The 18,596-nt window shown below is 39.7% G+C and overlaps 1 protein-coding gene across 7 annotated transcripts in view; it reads right to left on the bottom strand.

Moving 5' to 3' along the window:
- The window catches only part of Ntrk2 (neurotrophic receptor tyrosine kinase 2), a 346,711-nt gene that overhangs the window by 306,153 nt on the left and 21,962 nt on the right, over positions 1–18,596 (bottom strand). For all 7 annotated transcript variants that reach the window (XM_063243697.1, XM_063243700.1, XM_063243701.1 and 4 more), the window contains 4 exons: positions 12,811–12,885; positions 12,627–12,698; positions 8,411–8,479; positions 5,495–5,649 (listed from right to left, as the gene is read on the bottom strand). In XM_063243697.1, coding sequence (XP_063099767.1) covers positions 5,495–5,649; positions 8,411–8,479; positions 12,627–12,698; positions 12,811–12,885 — 371 coding nt within the window. The remainder of the gene's footprint in view (positions 1–5,494; positions 5,650–8,410; positions 8,480–12,626; positions 12,699–12,810; positions 12,886–18,596) is intronic.

The raw sequence follows: 18,596 nt of genomic DNA, 5'->3' as shown, positions 1-18,596 counted from the left end.
TAACAAAATTTTAAAGTCTATACACATTTAAATCCAGATATAAAATATACTTTGCCACACATTTTCTTATTAGTCAACCTAAAATTCGTGGAAAGTAGATGCTATTAGTACCACTTTCCCAGGAGCTTATCAAGTATCCCAAACAAACAGCTGACAGTTAGGTGCAGCTCACCCACAGCCCCAAGTCCTGGGCTGGGGTCTCCATGCCCCTGCTCCCACCCACAGGTGCCCATGGGTTTTTGAAAGTCAATCACAAGGACCAGGTCCCTCAGTTAATACTTCAGCGTATGCGAGTCCCCTTTTCTGGTAACTGAGAAAGATGGCTAGAGTCATTTTGGACTGTGGACTAGATGGTCAATTTGGGCTTTAATTTTTAGCATTCATCAAGAAGTCTGGACTGTGTTCTTTTTCAGCTTGTTTTAGTGACTCTGGGCTCTGTTCACTCACGCTGGGCCATCACCTCGTGTATAAAAATACTCAGGTAAATTATAATCTTGTCTGCTGTCTGTCTTCGCTCACTTCATTTGTGCTTGTATAAAAAACTTAAATAAATACTTGACTTCTCTGTAAATTCTCTCTCTGCAGAGCATGAAAAGCCTGTAACTTCCCCTCTGCCCTCTATCTTCCTAGCATATCTTCCCACTTCTTTGCTGAACAGATATATTCCACAGCCAGGGACAAAGCCAGAATAAGCCTGACCTATCTAGAAGCAACAGCTTTACACCTAGATAGGAAAATGATGGAAAATTAGCAAAATGACTTTCAGAGCTTAAATTGGATATTATGAGTCTAAGCTTATAGGAACCACATCATGACAGTGACAGTTACAGTTACCATATAACTTCTAAACACAAAAATTTAAACAGCAGGTGACATTAAAAAAAGAAGAAGAAATCATTTTATTTGGCATTCTAAAAAAATCAAACCAACAACTCACTGTGTGGTTTTCCCTATTTTAGCAGATAAAATCTGATCTCTAATAAATTTAAAGCAAAACAATGCAGTAAACTATACTTTAGTTTTTTTTAGGAAGACAAAAATCAACCTAGTCAAGAAGTTACACCAACCTAAACTTCACATGGTATATCAGAAGAGCATGTCCTTTTAATCTATGAATGCTAACAAAGTAGAATTAGTGCCAGGCTATTTTTCTTACTTAAAGAAATAAACAAACAAAAAGAATCTGTACAAATCTGTTAAACAGATGTGTGTGCTACAGACTACGGGTGAAAAAAATAGACCTTAAAAACAAATCATTGAAATGAGTTTAATTCAAGAAACTAAGCCCCTTCTGCTGGTATCTGTAGACTGACCTACACTATTAGAAATAGTATTTTGTGGATACGTCTTTTTTGTTTTGTTGTTGTTTTGGTACTGGGAATTAAACTCTGTTGACATGTCTTAAGCAGACTCTCCACTAAAAGTCTGAAGGCTGGACAAACAGAACATTAAAACTGTTATAAATAACTGGAGGAACCATGGTGGTTTCTGTGCTGGGACCGTTGAGGAGATTTTACATGGTTACTGCGCCATTCTTCAACCAGCAAATGAATTGCCACCTTATATTCACAGTGAGGCTATCACTCTATAGTAACTAGTTACTAGTAGATGGGTTGAAAAACTGTTTTGATATGACCCAAAGGAATACTACCTTTCTCAAGTATATTTGCTTCCTACTTAGAACAGTGCATTTCATCCACAATGAACACTTCTAAAGAACCTCTTCCTGTAAGATTTAAATTACAGTTATAATATTTTATAAAATTAAAGTATAAACTTCATACCTCTTTAATGATCCCATTTAGCCATGGGGGGAAATGTTATGGACAGTTAAGTTAGACAAAAATACCTACAGAGTGGAAGTATTGAAAGAAAAAGTCTTACAAAGGGAAGAGATCCCAGTAGCTTTCCATTATTGATATGAAAACAGTAGCAGGGGCACACTAGGTGCGATGACCATAGCCAGTGGTAAATCACTGGTTTACAGTGATGAAACACAAGGCCCCCCTCTCACTGGTTCAGTTACCTAAAAAGTTTCATAGAAGAGAAAAAGTGTGGAAAGAAGACAAATTCCTTGAAGTTGTACTTAAACACAATAAATGTATTTTAAAAGCACATCTAAATGAAAAACTCAACTGACCCAGAATCCAATTTTTTAAACAAAGTATCTAATTTGAAGAATGCATTAAGTGGTTTCCTCAGTGTGGAATTTCAGAGAAAAATTTGGAGTCCAACACTCTAGCATAATTATCTGCTCAATTTTCTAACTTTTCTTTAAAGAACCAAAGATGGGAAACCATCATGATGAAAAGTAACTTTTCCTAAATCCCAAACCGAAGTCTTCCTTCCCCTAAATGTCTAGAGAAGATATAAAACAGTTTCCAAAATCCAGAACTATGTTGGAAATTAAAGAGACACAGTCCTGGCAAGCAAGAAACTACGAGGAACCCCAAACAAGAGAAAAGCATAGAAACAGAATAAAGGAACAGCATCAGGCCCCCAGTGGGCCTAGGAACATGGTCTGTGCAGCATAGGGGGCTCCGGGCCGCCCCACTGCTGAGAGGTGAGGTGGCAGGACAGGGCAGGGCTCACGTCAGCTGAGCCACAGAGCCAGAGAAGGACAGCCACAGAGACAGCTAAAGAACAGAGGTCTCAGACAGAAGACCAGGAGATGCCTCCAAGAACCCTGTCCCAGGGAAAGTTCAAAGAGTTCTGAGCCTAGAATTTTTTTAGTTAACCGGTTTCATTGAGAATCCAAGATACAGGCTGATTTTCTAACAGGAAAAGAATTGGAGATTTTTTTCAGTTTCTCTGAAAGGAGTATTAGAAGATGTACAGCAACAAAAGGAAAACCATTTTAAGGGGAAGTCATAGGACACGAAAGTCAACACAATACAAAGAAATAGGTAATCTTCACAAAAATCAAGTAGCTATCTAAAAATAAAATCCCAAATAATAAGACGCTGAGGAATGGATAGAAGCAGGAAGGGAGAAACATCTTTTCTTATCTTTTAGGCATTATCACTAGATATATGCAAAAAATACATGGGCAATACATATTTTGCCCTTATATATTTTTCAAAAAGTAGAAATATATTTTATAATTTTCAAGCAATTAAGGAAAACAAAGGACTCTGTCAATTAAAATAAAGGAAAGAAAAAACACTACAGAAAAATAAAGGATATGAAAAACCAGTTCACTGAAACATAAACACAATCTAATAAATATGTAAAATGCTCAGTAGTAATCAAGAATATAAGCTAAAAAGCAATGACAACATCTTTTAGAGTGGCAAAATAAGTTTGTGAATACCAACACACAACTTTTAAGAGGATTATTAATGGATGCACAAAACTATTTAACTAAAAATCCTATATTTTTCAAAAGCATTTGAACTTTTACATGTGGACAAAGATCATGAATAAGGGTGCATGTGAAAATGTTACTGTAATAATAACAGTGGAAAGTAAAATACCCACCAATATGGTATATTTAATGTAATCAAGATTGTTCTCCCATGAATGTCACATTTTGGTTAAACAGAGTATGATAGGTTCATGACATCTGACCTCATGTGATTATAAGAAAGAAAAAGACAAGCTTTTTGTGTAACAAGAGAAATTATTTTTACAATAATATGTATCAGCAGTAGCTGTACAATTATAAATAAATAACACTTTGAAAGAAAATAAAAACAGGAAAAGAATAAAGCAGTTTAAAAACACAAAAATAGTAAAAAATTTTTTGCTATTCAACTGGCATATTCTTACAATGTTGCTTTTTGGAAAGGATCACTGATCTTGAAATGAATTTTCATTTTAATGAAAATGCAACCATTCAGTGCTAACTGATTGATCAAAACCTATGTCATCCTGACAGTGGACTGAGAATCTCATTCTGATACACAGAACTCTTTGGAACATTTGTAGGAAAAAAGGAATAAAAATTACTTAAAATTCAGGTAGAGGGATTACCCTACACACACCCACACACAACACACACCAGTTCATCAACAACACACAAAGTTGGGTGCACCACCAGCACGTGAGTAAGGGCAACTTATGAAATAAGAGACTCAGATCTGTCTCTCTTCTCTTCTCTGTGTTAGCTGATCAAGTGTGATCACCACAGCCCAAAGACCAGGTGATTCTGCAATGAATTTCATGTCCCTCTAGGCAATTTCTCTCCATAGTACAAACTATAACATAACAGAAAATGGTTACCCCATTATCAACCTGGAGAAGACGAATGTTCAGAGTTGGGTTTTTAAAAAAGTATTGGCTGGCAGAGAAAGCTAAAGAGGAGAACAAAGCCTGACAGCCCATGTGGAAACCAAAGAGCCCCTCTGGTGACAGGGGAAGGGGAAGGATTATTTTCCAGGGTCTTTCAGGGAAACAAACAAATGCTCAAATTTATTTTTATTACAACTGTAATAAGTGTGCATTTTGCTACATTTATAATCAATGTGCTACAAGAATAAGTAGCAGGTGTATTTTTCTTAATAAAAGTGGACCTCAGATAGGATCTGTTAAAAACACGCCATTGGCTGTGGCTAATACTGGGACCTGTGCGTAAAAGTAGGAAAGTAGGAAAATGTAGTTTTCTGCTATGGCACCAGCCCCTAACCCAGAACAGCAAATATAACTGTTTACGAATCTGTTAATTGGTGAACTAACTGATTAAAATTTCATCAGAGGATGAGTACACCTTCCTGGGTGTTGCAGAGGTTACGTGGAGGCTGGGCAAGTCCTAAGCAGACGTTGACGTTTTCCTTTTCTTGCAACATGCTCGTTCTCACAGAGAGCCATGCCTCTGCCACGTGGCACCCTTTGAAATCCTGGAGGTGAAAATACTGCAGAGAGGAGCAGGGAACAACAGCAAAACAGGAGATTCTGAACCCACTCCTGGGGATAAGCAGATATAAGGGCAGATGTTGGGCACCAAATCAAGAGACACAGGTACCTGGCAAAGCAACAAGCTGAGGAGAATGTGCTGGATTCTCCTCATGCTGCAAGAACCTTTCATCACCCTCAAGTTGTCCCCCCATATGGCCTGGGTACTGACCAATTGTATATGTGACCTATATGAACCACTCTCTAAGCACACAGTTTTTGGATGGACAAATGAATGAATGGGTAGATGGATAGATGGATGGATGGATGGATGGATGGATGGATGGATGGATGGATGGAAGGACGGATGGATGGATGGATGGATGGATGGATGGATGGATAAAGTAATAAACACTGTATTTCTTTTCTCTGCACTTTTAGTCATACATTCAGAATCAGTATTCTCCTTGCAAAGATATCAGTAAAGTTGCTCTCTGCTGGCTTTTCCACACTGCACGCGAATGACATCTTATTCACTGGAAACATGGACAGCGCACTACACAAAATCTGGAGAGTGGTGATCTTACCACACTCTCTACCGAACCAGGGCCATTAGAAGAATTAATCGCAACTAGAAATCATTGATTTAAAAATAAATTACCACAATTGGGTATCTGCAGGTTTGCCAGGGGAATATTCTTGCTGCTTTCATTTAGGCAGTACAAATCCTGAGTTTCTGGACTGGATTTAGCCTCTTGGAGAGTCTTGATCCACATAATGTCACAGGAGCACACGAATGGATTCCCCACCAGGATCCTACATGGAGCAAAAACAAAACCTGATCAGGCTCCCTTGTGTAGTTACAGCTAAGATGCTGTCTGTGAAATTCAATGTTATGAATTCTTTCTAGCCAGCAACCTTTGGAAGTCACGCCCACTTTTAAAGCAAAACAGTACTTATTCACTCACTTATCCAACATCTACTGAGCTGCCGTTAACTGCAAACACTGTTGAAGTTAAGGACGGGAAGCTGCTGTTAAACTTGGGGAATAATGGAGAAACCAAGACAGGACCAGAAACAGCTATAATAGAAGATAAGAAAGAATGCCTCATGACCTGTGAGAAATAAAGCACCTTAATAAATTTATCACTCTTGTGCAGTTTTTAAAGAGCACTTAAGTGGATATGCCAACAGTAAACTTTCAGGAGCACTAATATCCATATTTCTGAGCAGGTGGACACTCAGTGTTGTCAGCTTGAAAGTTCGAGTTCCAGTGGAATAATTTAGCTCAGTTTAAAATAAGGCAGTGGACAGAAAACTAAGACTGAGGTGTGAGCACCAGAGGTTGCCTCTCCCAGCTCTGTGCACTATACAAATTGAGTTCATTTCATTCAAGTGACAAAGTGGAGAAGGACAGGCTAGATGGAAGCTGTGAGACATCGCTATCTCTCATGCACATGTACACATGTGCACGCACATGCATATACACACACAAGCTCAGGTTTCTAAGGGGAACATGCTGAACTCCAGAACAACTGTGCAGCCCACTGCTCCAGGGGTCTGAAGAGCCAAGGCCACCATGGTGTGGGACTCAGCCACGCCGCCTGGGCTCTTGTGGCCTGTGATAGGTGAACCAGGAAGTGGGCAAAAGGAAAATAAAAACCACAGAAAAAAAATCTTTAAATGCTTACTTATAATCCTCAGTGGCCTATTTAAGATGAATCCCATTTATGGTAATGAGCCCTTAAATGAGGCCATTTAAAGTTCCGTAGACTGCCTGGCAATAGCAGTGCCAGAGGACGGGCCCTGGGCTTGCCGCATCATTTACTCCTGTGGTTTTCTGGTTGGGTTCTAAGAATCTCTATGATCCCCAGAGACTTTTTTGAGCGTTTCTTTGGGGCATATGTGGTTGTGGTACACTGGTTTAATGTGTGTCTGCCTGACCACCAACAAGTACCCCACCAATACCAAAATAGGGTTTGATGCTATGAGATATGGAACGTAATACCGAAGAGACCAGTCTGCAACCCCAGTAATCCAAATGTTACCCAGAGTTCTGAGTACATAAAAGCTAGCATCTTCCTAAAAAGCGGGGATATAATCAAATTGGCAAATGAGATGAAGAAGTAAAAGGTGCCTTGATTATGAAAATGACCAAGTTCATAGGACCATACCACACCCAGGAGCCGGCTCCTCCCCCGCCCACCGTGCACAGCCTTGGCCCATGCCTGTGCCAGCTCCATGCACCCATGATGTGAGGCTCCTGTCTCTCCTGCTGCAAAACAAAATCTTCCACAGGGAAATTGCTGTCCTCAGAGATCCATGCCCTACTCATTCTGATCGGTAACAAAGACACAATCAACACTTGTTCAGTGCATTGATTAAATATACTGCCGGGAGAATATTGAGACATTAATTTGAAATAAACTCTCATGTTGAATCCACTAAGTAACTACAGGACAGGGGTACCTAACATTTTCACAGAGTGTCCTACTCTGTACTACAGATCTCCCTTTCATTTTTCATGCCTATATCATGTTATACAGTACCCCATAAATATCTACAATTATTATGTTAATTAAAATAATCTTTAAAAAAATAAACATGCCTGCACCACTTCCCCAAATTCAGTTTATTACAAATAATTGTTGGTTGCCAAGACTGTCGCAACTTAACCCCATTTTACCCTAGTCACTAACAACGTGTTCCACTCTGCTCAATTTGCTTGTGAACAAGAATGGATTTTCATAAAAAGACACCAAGATCAGGCAACACACAGTTAGCAAGAGCCATCTCCTAATTCCAAAGCCCACCGTGGGCCTCTCTAGCCCCTCGCGAGAGTAAATGGCAGCCATGGCTGTTTGCTCCATGGCGGAACACCAACAACTGAGCATACTAGGAGATGCTCACGGCACATTTCAGTGTTTTTCCTGCCATGTTAAGGGGAGGAAATTAAGACATAAGGACAAATACTGAGCACAGTGGCAGACCTAGAAGAAAATCTCACCAAGATGAGGAGGGAGGGAGGAAACCTCTCCTCCAACATGCATGATGCCTAAGCTGGCACTAAAGGACCAAAGCAGGGACAGCTGGGCTGCCCACTGTCACTTTCTTGCTGACACATTTGCTTTATTGGGTCTGGACAGAACAGGAACCAGACACTTGCTATGATACAAAGCCATTTTAATGCAAATATCCTTCATTTTTAAGCTTTTTCTTGCCATTACAAAATAAATTATTTATGTAAAAATAACATTTAAGGTTGAGGATATAGTTCAATGTCACAGCGCCTACCTGACAAGTGCCAGGTTATGAGTTCAATGGCCAGTACCAAAAACAAAACAAAACATTTAATTTCATCATAAATGATATATCACCATTGTGATTTTTATTTTGAAATTGATGAATTTTTTCCTGAGTGAATGAAAAAAAAAAAAAAAAAAGAAGCCAGAACTCAATAGATCATTTCTCAAGAATTTTGAAACAGACTTGCAACTTTGTGCATGTAAAAAAATATAATTATGTATCCACTTGTTTGGAAATCTTGCCCTAAATGCCATAAAAAATCATTACTTACAGCTCAGACAAGTCCAGGTGCTGGAAATGTTTTCTAGACAAACTGGTCAGTTTATTTCGAGTGAGATTGCTGAAAAGAACCAAAGACATTACAGTGAGAATTTAAAAAGTTACATTTCAGAAAGAATGTTTTCAAATAGAAATTTTATTTTCAAAACATAAGTTTGTTTGTTCATGATACATGCCTTTTTTAGACTCAGTCCTCTTCTTTTTTCATCTGAAATGATAGCTTTGTTATTTTCCCTACTCCCTTTCCCTTCTCCTTGCTTATTAGGAAGGAGGGAGTATACATTTTATATTATCTGTTATTAATCTTCTTTTCATCCAAACATTTATATTTTATATGTGCACTCAGAATCAAATTATATACCTCATAGAGATTCTGACTTTTGAAAAATTAATAGGCAATGTTAAATAAATAAAAGTAAAGTTATAAGCTCATTAAAGGAAAAAGATGTTTTAAAACTAAATAACCTGCTGAATTTTATGTGATATTATAAGAAAGAACACACTTACTGATTGATAAATTCAGGTGAGATGATACATAATCTAAATAAGCTGGTAGTTTTAAGATGAAAGAAGAAGATCAAAGAACAAGGAATACATTAGATTTTATCCTGAACTATTCTAGCAACATACCGTCTTAAGATGCAAAGCAGCATGACAATGACAAGGTGGCATATTTGTGATTAGAAAAATAGTAATGAATTTCCTGGCATGCTCCAAATATGTGGTTTTATTTGATGGATGAGAGTTTCCAATGATTAGTGTCATGAGACCTGGAGATGGGAAATTCCCAGCCACAATCCTAGCAGTTGATTTTTTCTGTGAATTTGTTTACTATTTGAATTTATTTAAAGTGTGTCCAGTACTTGGGCCTCTAGACATGTGTCTAATAAGTAAGATGAATATAAAACAAACAACCACTGTCACAAAAACAGCCAAGACTTTGACCAACAAGAACAAACCCAGGAACTTTTTAGTGTCTTCTTCTTGCTCAAGGAAGCAAGCTGTGAGTCAGATACAAGAGGAAATGTGAGGATGACACATGCCCTCACCTTCCGTGAAGTCCGTCTGCATGTCAGCTGGGGGACATCAAGGGTGGCAGTGTCCTTGTGTGTCTGGCAATAATCACTAGAGAGGCAGCAACCACAGAGCTAATGTGTGAGCTACACTGGTCACTGAGGAAAGACCACTGCCCTGGGTGCCACAAGTCAACAGAACGTGGGGTTCCACTTGGCCGGGCTCAACCTCTAGAAGGCTCCTTCTTTTCTCTGCATGCACTGACTCCCCTCACTCCAGGGTGAAGTGCTCACCTGCCAGACAGGAGCATCCATTGGGGAGTTGTAAACTGTGCCCCCCAAGCTTGCCTCTTGAAATGTGACTAAGAAAGGCATCCACTGGGGTATACCATGTTTAAGAGTCAACTGCCTGTCTTTCCCACAGTCTTCAGGATACAATCATTTCACTTCTATGAGAAATCCCTATTTATCAGACAAAAAGAAAAGGAAACAAAACAAAACCTCCTCTTCCTGTATGACACAAAAGGGGCAGAGGGGACCGGAAGCAAAGAGAGAGCAAACTTGGAACTTGCACAGCTCCCCCGTCAGTGAGCCGCAGTTGCACTGTGCAGGGAGCCACTGCCTCTGTCCTGCTGCCAACAGCTCAGAGTGCAGTCACAGACCAAATAACAAGATGACTTTTATGAGCCACACTTATTATAGGGGCCAAAAGCCAAGAAGGAGGAAGAAGGAAGGGGAAAAATATGCAACAATCCTCTTACTGTTTGATGAGCACCTCAGCAAAACCCCTGGAAAACACTAACACTGGCTGTTCTCACAGCCCCTGAGATCTGAGAGACGTAACAAGAACACGCTGAGTGACCTGTCGCTGGGCTCTGGACTCTCAGAGCACAACGCTGGCGTGACATGGACAGGGCACAATGGGGCAGGGAGAGACTTGAAGAGACTCAATTTACATTTCACAAAAAGCAGAAATGAAAAAGGCTGGTCTTTTACATGTTTTTATATGGTGGGGAAACTCAAAAAAATCATCAATATAGCTCAGGGGTAGAGAGAAACAGATTCCATCCATAGTTCCTCATAAGCTCCCGGGCACCTCACCATGTTGATGACAGAGGTGAGACCATGGGCGAGAAGTCAGGAAGCAAGCTGGCTCACGGAGTCCTCTGTCATCAGCAGAGGTGGACAGGAAAACCCCCAGCCTGACCCCTCCACCTCCTGTCATTCTCAACAGCAGACTCCTCAGCCTGATTCCATATTTTGCCAAATGAATACGCAGAGTGATACTTTGTGACTGCCTAATACGTACTCAATTTTATCTTACTACTTGACAAGGGCTACGAATGGTAGCAGAGATTTCACTTGAGCAATGACTAAATTCACAACTATTATTTCATAAGAAAACTGAACTGAGTATATATACCCTATTAGTTTCCTATTTCCAATTGATAACTCCTTGGGAATCGGTGCATATTTGGCTATATCTAGGTGAAACTGATGCTGTACTTATAACACAGTTAAATTATTCTGCCATGTATTAATGTAAAAGAATTATACAAGGTCCATTAATAAAATACAGTGAATCCGAGCCCACTGTTCAAGTCACAGTATCAGGAGAAGTGATGTGATACAATGACCAGTAAAATGTGGCTGCTGAGTAATGTGGGTCTAAGGTAGGCTGTAATGAAAATGCCAGAATTTAACCATTGAGGTCACTAATTACATCTAAGTGAGTGCACTAGAGTGTTCTGCCTTTTTCTTTCATCCAAATGTCTCCCTTGTTTATGCTACCAAGGCCTACGCAGACATCAGATTTATACAGGCAAATCAACTACAGAAACGATGCCAAAAAGCATTTAAATGAAATGTGTTAACAGAGTTCCTCAGAGTTTTATCATGTTTGTGTAGGGTGTTTTATATCTTAATTGTACAGACTTTATTCTTAAAATGACTTCACCACTAATGCCACCTAAAATACGAAGACATGATAATCGGCTTTATGAAATTAAGGCTTTTCATAATAGCAACAAATCTCCACAGAATATACAGGCAATCTGTTCCCAGAGAATGATTTCTTGTATAACTGGCATGAAATCAGTCAGGGAACTGACTGCTCAAGAATAGAAAAGACAAATGTTATTAAGAAGGAATGATTCTCTAATTGTACAAATGGCACACATTTTATTTCCTATGTTCTTATAAGAACAAAGAGAGGGACTAGCCATTGATCAGTAACTCTACTACCTGGGCAAGTCCTAGAACACCCTCAGACTGATTTTGTTTATGCCATAGGAATAAAAGGTTCATCCTTATTGATCATCCAAAAAGATGTAATCAAGTGAGACGACCCAGATGAGGGCTGCATAGTTGGACTGTAGCCTGCGATACATGCAAGACATCATTGCTAAAAGACTGTGGTCAGTGAGAGAGAACAAATGCATGCAGGTAACAGTCCTCTGGCAGAACTCCCACTGTGAACTCAGGAGGCATGGACCCCCACTCTTGGCTTAGAGATCCAAAGACACTCCTCACTTGGGTGACTGCTGAAAGAAGCCTCTCTGCAAGGCCACACCTTACTGGGTTAAATGTCATCATTTAAAGGATTTAACAGCAAAATAGATTCGTATTGTCACTTGACTTCAGCGAATAAAGCACCAGCATGACTTCAGAGGAAACATTTCCTCTGTTAATAAATATCAGCATGTCTCAGGATTGCTTTATCTCCATATTTACCTACCTATGACAGATTGGATTGAGAAAATGAAGGTTCAAAAGTTGGCCTACCATGAGGGGAAACAGCATTAGTACTTTTTATTTCCCTAAAAAGTGCCAAGGCCAAGTCAGCTTTTTTCAGTTCCACTAGTTTGATGTCGTCCAGGGAGCATGTCTTGATTCCAAGCAAAAGAATCAAGGACTCAGTGTAAGAACACAGTTCTCACATCAGACTCCGACTGCTCTGTCCAAAATGGAAGCGGACCAGAAATTCATGAAAGGGAGTAAACAGGCTGTTCTAAGTACCCCTCTAGAGCCATTCAGAAATCAAACAAAATCGAAGTTAATGTTTCTAGGCTATTATCACAGCTACACTAACTTTAAAAAAGGAAGTTCAAAGCTGGAAAAGAAGGAAAATAAACAGAAGAGGAAAATATTAAATAAATTGGACCCAGAGAAGCAAAAGCATCCATTTCTACTTACATGTGCTGCAGATTGCTGTTTTTCAGAAATGCTTTATGTGCCACAAATTTTAATCCGGAATCCACAATAGTCCTATGAAAATAAACAATGGCACGCGGGTTAGAACCAACCAAGTCATGCCTTCCCAGACACAGGGAAGAACCAGAAAAGTCAGAAATAAGGGACACAGGTCCTGAGTACGCACAGGTTTCTCAGTCCCACGTAGGCTTCCACGTCATCTTCATTGATGATTTCTAGCCTTTTCTGATTGGCAATGAAACTGCAACAAAGCAGAGAGGGGACAGCAGTGACTACAGATGTAGGCAGTGACATGGGAGAATGGGAAACTTGCACCCTCAGCTGCACCAGCACTAGCACTGCCTTAATACTGTAAGGAGAGTAAAGTGGTGTACGAGTGAGAACAAACCATGACAGACCAGGTTTCACGGTCAGTGTCAGTTCACAAGTTTTGTATTTTCCCTGCTCTTCTATCACTTCTACCTGGCAACTCCAGTTTTCCTTGCCTTTAGGATTTCACCAGTGTGCAGAGGTGAATGAACCCTGGCAGTGCATCATTTGCCTCTCAAACGTGCTCCATCCACCCTTGCAGGGACAGCCACAGGGCTGCTGGAGTGCTCACAGTGCCTGGGAAGCCCTGTCTTGGGTCACTTCCAAGAGTCACAGTCATTTCCTCCATTTGCATCTTGAAGCACAGAAATGCATTTCCCATCCCTCCCCTCTGGCTCTTTTTGCACCACAGCATCCCCATTTTCTGCTTTTTTCAGTAGCAATTCCAGTTTTTCCTCTGAGACACCACATTTCACAAGTCCCATATGGCTCCAGGATATTGTCTGTAGAAATCACATCTACTCCCTACTCCTCAAACCTTCAAACACAAACGCGGATGACTGGCTCTGCCCAAACAGAGAACTTTCGCTTTGACCATGATGACCAGCTTGGAGAAGTGCATGTAATCTCAATGCAACCAATGAGAATCTTCCCTAAGATTAAATAAAGGAATGCTAGGAGAGAGTTTTTCTCCTATGCTGGGATCATAGCTGAAGCATGACACAGGCCCAGGTTCCCAAGGGGAAATCTTCTGCCATAAGGAAAGATACTAGGCAAGAATGAGGTCAGCATACAAAATGAAAGAGAAGCAAGGAGATACAAAGAAACTACCACTTGAGTCTTGGGATCCAGCCCTCTCTGAAGCTATATATCATTAACTGATATACAATTTCTATTCTGTCATTCACAATCAATAAAGTCCCTAGGAGTATAAATAAATAACTAGACAAATACCCTATATGCTACCAGTTATTAAAGTATCTCTTGAATTTTCTTAGATCACACTTTCTGTGAAGATAAAACTGTATTACAGTTCCTAATGCTATACCACTCAACTTGGTCCCTTGTACAAGGTAGATACTCAAAGGATGGATAATTGAATGGGCATCTAGACGGACGGACAGTGAATGGATGGATGGATGGATAGCTGGATGGATGGATGAGCAAACAACACCTGGAATTACAGGGAACTTATAAGAACTTATGCTAGAATGAATTCGCTGCTTCCCTTTTTGGGAAAGTAGTTAAGCAATGCATTTCAATCAAGACACTGAAAACAAATAAGTAGTCCTACTGTTAATAAAAAGTTAAAAGAAAAATAATATTAAATGAGTGAGCACACAGCATCTATAGGTCCCTTCTAAACAGTGGTGGAAATAAAACGATAATAAGGTGGACTGCTAGGATTTGAGAAAATAAAAATAAAATAATAAAAACAAAAAGATAGGTGAATTCTCTCACGGTACAAATTTCACCAAGGAGAAATAATTTTAAAAGGATGTGCACAAACACTGTCCCCATTACATTAAAAAAAAAAAAAAAAAAGCCTCCAAAATAGAAGGGCAGCTACCTCTCCAGGACTGTAGTTCTCTCATGGATGTCAGTCACAGGCAGAGGGAAGCCAGTAAAGTTAGAAACAGACAATTCTCTGCTCTCCCCCCACAAGACACAGGATGAAATATTTTAAAACCTGCACCAAATGTTCAATTTCCAAATTTTTATGAAATGTTTCCAAATCCTCACACTTTAGAGACTGTGTTCCAAGACTTTGACTGCACTAGTGTTTCCAGTAGAGATCACAGAACCTCATTCCTCCCAAATTACCTCACAGTAAGAACTGCATTCCCCATAATCATGAACACTTTTAATGCTTTTCTCACATGACTGGCGGCTAAAAAGGTTGAAAATGTGGATGGTTTCCTTCCTGACAAGCTCGTCCTTTCCTCTGGAGTGTGGCGCCTGTCCCTGCTTGGAACCCACTGACACGTCTGCCTCTCTACTGCGTTAGTCTGCAGGCCCCGCATCCCGGGCCACTGCCTGGTGCTGGCTAGGTGCCTAGGCCACACTGATGGCACAAGCATCATTTTTACTTTCACTTTTCTTTTAGTTGTTTATGCCCTTTAATTTACTTCTATTTTATTTTAACCTCAAATTTAACTTACTTTTATGTAATGACCTAACAAATAGACACAGAATAAAAGTCAAGCTAGCAACATCAACAGGGCCAGGAATTGGGTTTTATAACATATGTACTTGTTAGGAAAGGATGAAAATTTAATTTTAAGCTTGATGGTCACCAATATCCAAGAAAAAGTAGAATACATTTGGTCAGTGCTAAGTTCACAATATTTATGAGATGAAAATAAGCCAGAAATATGTTAAGCAAAGCAAAGCATGACTGTTTTTGGCTCTGAAATCAGACTATATTTTACTGAAGAACTGTGTGAAATTATGAAAAATGGTCACAGAAAATTCTTCTCCACAGCAGAAGGAACATGCCCTAGATGAACCTTTCTCCTAGTCTAAGCAGAAACACCCAGACAAGTACTGGGTCCTTAAGGTGGGAAGGGCTCCTCCAAGGGAGGAGAATCCAAGGGTACCCCTCCTAAACTTCCCCCCTAGATATGTCCACAATGTGGCTGCTATCACTAACCTGCCGGGAAATCCACCCCTTAAGAAGCTATCCTTAGCTACCACTAAGGAAGAAATCATAGATCTAGAAAGGACACCAGTGAAGCTAATCATAAGCCATTCACAGAGAGAAAACCTTCCTGCCAAGAAACACATGAAAACCTGCTCCTCTCACAAGGAATCTGAAATGCAAGTTAAAACAGTGTCATAGGTTCTTCTTCCACTGGAGGGACAAAATGTGTACCATCTGACTGTGAAGCATTTCTAAGGATGTGGGGTTTTTTCTTACATTGTTGGAGGGACTGTACACTGGTGTTACCACTTTAAAGAGCATTCTCTCAGTATCCTGCAAAATTATAAACTGGCACCCTTTGCAGTACAGCAAGTGTATCTCTAAAACACACTCTCACATGTGAACCCAAGGGCAAAGACACAAGAATATTCACTGTAATCTGGTCACTTGAGTAATATAATTTTCACAGTAACAAGGTTGAAAGCCAGAAACAATTCCAGTGTCCACACATCACAATAACAAAACTTTAAAAACGAAAATGTTAAATACATAAAATAAAATGAATTAAATATGTTTGAGCAGAGAGATCTCCCTGCTATGTGAGAAAATAAGCAAAATTCCATACTGATACTACTATACTATAAAACAAGTTATGTTAGAACATTTAAAAACACACAAAAATAGGAGCACAGCATATTTACAGGATACATGTGAAACATAAAAAGACAGTTGCAGGACAGTTACCTTGGGAAAGAAGAGCAGGTTTGGGATAAAGAAACTTAAACTATTAAGTGACTTATTTAATTAAACTGCTAGCCTATTTCTTTTATTAAAACACAAAAGATTTGCCAGACAAGAGATGAACTGTTAAGGCACTGGTTCTGAATACAGGTAAGTTCATAAAGTTACTACCTTGCTATATTTTTAGAATTTTTGAATTGATGAAAATAAAAAGGAACAAAGGCAGGAGGGCAGGAAGGAAAGAAAGGTTAATGGATACCCGTACAAAGTGCAAAGATGGCTGGGGTTTCCTAGTGACTCTGCAGACAAGCATACCTGAGTTCAGGTCCCTAGCTCCCTGGGCCACCCAAACCTTGAGGAGTCTAATGACCTCCCCAGAACCCCTGGGCAGAGACAAAGAAGCACATGCTACACTGCCCCCTACTGGTGACTTTCACCTGCATCCAGGAAAACCTGGGCCAGGGGCCTTTCTGACAGAATGAGGCTTTCCCCAGAAAACCATTCCATGGCTCCTGTGAGCGCAGGGCACATTTGGGGACTCTCGGCACTCAAAATCTTGTGTTTCTACTTAACCTATCCAATGCCTCAACCATTAACACCTCAAAAGTAGGGACCCTGTTCATCTCCTTACATCTCCATTCCCAGCAACTCTCACAGATCGTCTGTACTCCTACAGAGACACTGACCTTCTCCCTGGAGCTGTGACATTCCCATTCGGAACAGCAGATAGGCACACACGTGCACAAAAGACACAAGCACAATAATGAAGATTATGATCATATAACTTCACTTGCCATGCACAAACCAAGGAGGCGAAATAAAGATAATAGCAGAGAGAGGAGAGAGTATATTTCGAAGGTGAAATTTTGTCCATGTGATCTAACTGTAAATGCAGATTATAAGCATACAACACATTGAAGCAATAATTTATTCCATAAGTGACAAAAAATAATTGCTCTGGGGCATGTGAGGCTTTTTTTGCCATGAAACCCATCAAGAAAGTAAGGTTAGAAGGCTTCCAGGTCTTCAGATCCAGTGGTTTTAGACCTTAAGGGAGAGGAGTGGATGTTCTCAGAGAGACAGTGCTCATTGTGACATTGCTTGATGGACCAAAAAGAACAGATGAGACACAAGCGCCTGTCCAGTGAGAGGGCCATGGAAGGAACGATCAAATAAGAAATACTATTTAAGACTGTATATATTATATATATGAATCATGGACAGGCCAGGGAAGGCTTAAATGAAGAAAAGGCATTAAGATCAAGCCCTAAAAGTTGACAGATCAAGAATATGAATTTAAGCAAAGTCATAGAGCTTGTCATCTTGTTCTGTATTGGCACCAAAGCTTCTCCAGTCTCAGTCTGATTTCCAAAACCTTTGCTAAGGCATTTTCCGGAGGATAAAGAATTCTCTTCCATTCAGCTTAATGAAAAGAAGACTTTTTGAAAAGAAAACGAATAATTCTGGAAAAAATCTACGGAAACATTATTGAATTGCAGCTTTCCTGCAAGGGTCCTCATCACATTTTAAAAGATTTCACATTTACTTTAACAACCTACCAAGTAATTCTCCAGATAATCTCCCTGAGAAATAAAGGGTAGTTTCTAATGCATATTTTCTTAGAGTATAGAAACTTAATAGCAGTACCACTCAAAAGTAAAATTTTCTTTTAGCTTAGCTTTCCTCACCAGCAACACATCAAAATGAAATGGTAACAATGGTAAATACTTCAATCAGTGACTCTTCAAAATAGAATTCCTTCCTGCTAACCCCAATCACCTCCACCGCTGCAGATAGACAGACAGATAGACAGACAAACAGGCATATTTTATTAAAGTAAATAGATCCCAAACGTCATCAACGGCTGTAATACATTCCTAAGATGAGAGCCATAGGTAAGACCATACAACTCTGATAGGATTCTACCATAAATTTACTTCCACAAGGAATATAATAATGTTTTCTTTAATTGCCCTTGTTCTCTAAGTCCATGGCAATTTCAGTTTCTAAGCAAAAAAAGCTGAGAAAAAGTTTTAAAAGTTAATCTAGGATCCGCAGGTGATAACTGTGATCAGCCAATGTAAGGCAAGATTGGAGTACACTGTGCTGCAGTTTTGTTCTAGAATCAGTATGCCACTCCATCTATGGGGACATGAACGCAGATAATCCCATGTAAGCTTATAAATCTGAATCTGAAGAGCTTACTCATATATGCTGTTAAGCATCCAGATGCCTATCGACCATGAATGTGGAGGCCG

The sequence above is a fragment of the Cavia porcellus genome, unplaced genomic scaffold, assembly GCF_034190915.1.
Source record: "Cavia porcellus strain 051 isolate PalLab524CR breed Dunkin Hartley unplaced genomic scaffold, mCavPor4.1 scaffold_2, whole genome shotgun sequence".
NCBI lineage: Eukaryota > Metazoa > Chordata > Mammalia > Rodentia > Caviidae > Cavia > Cavia porcellus.
The sequence above is the reverse complement of the archived record's forward strand: the minus strand, read 5'-3'. Positions and strand labels throughout refer to the sequence as shown.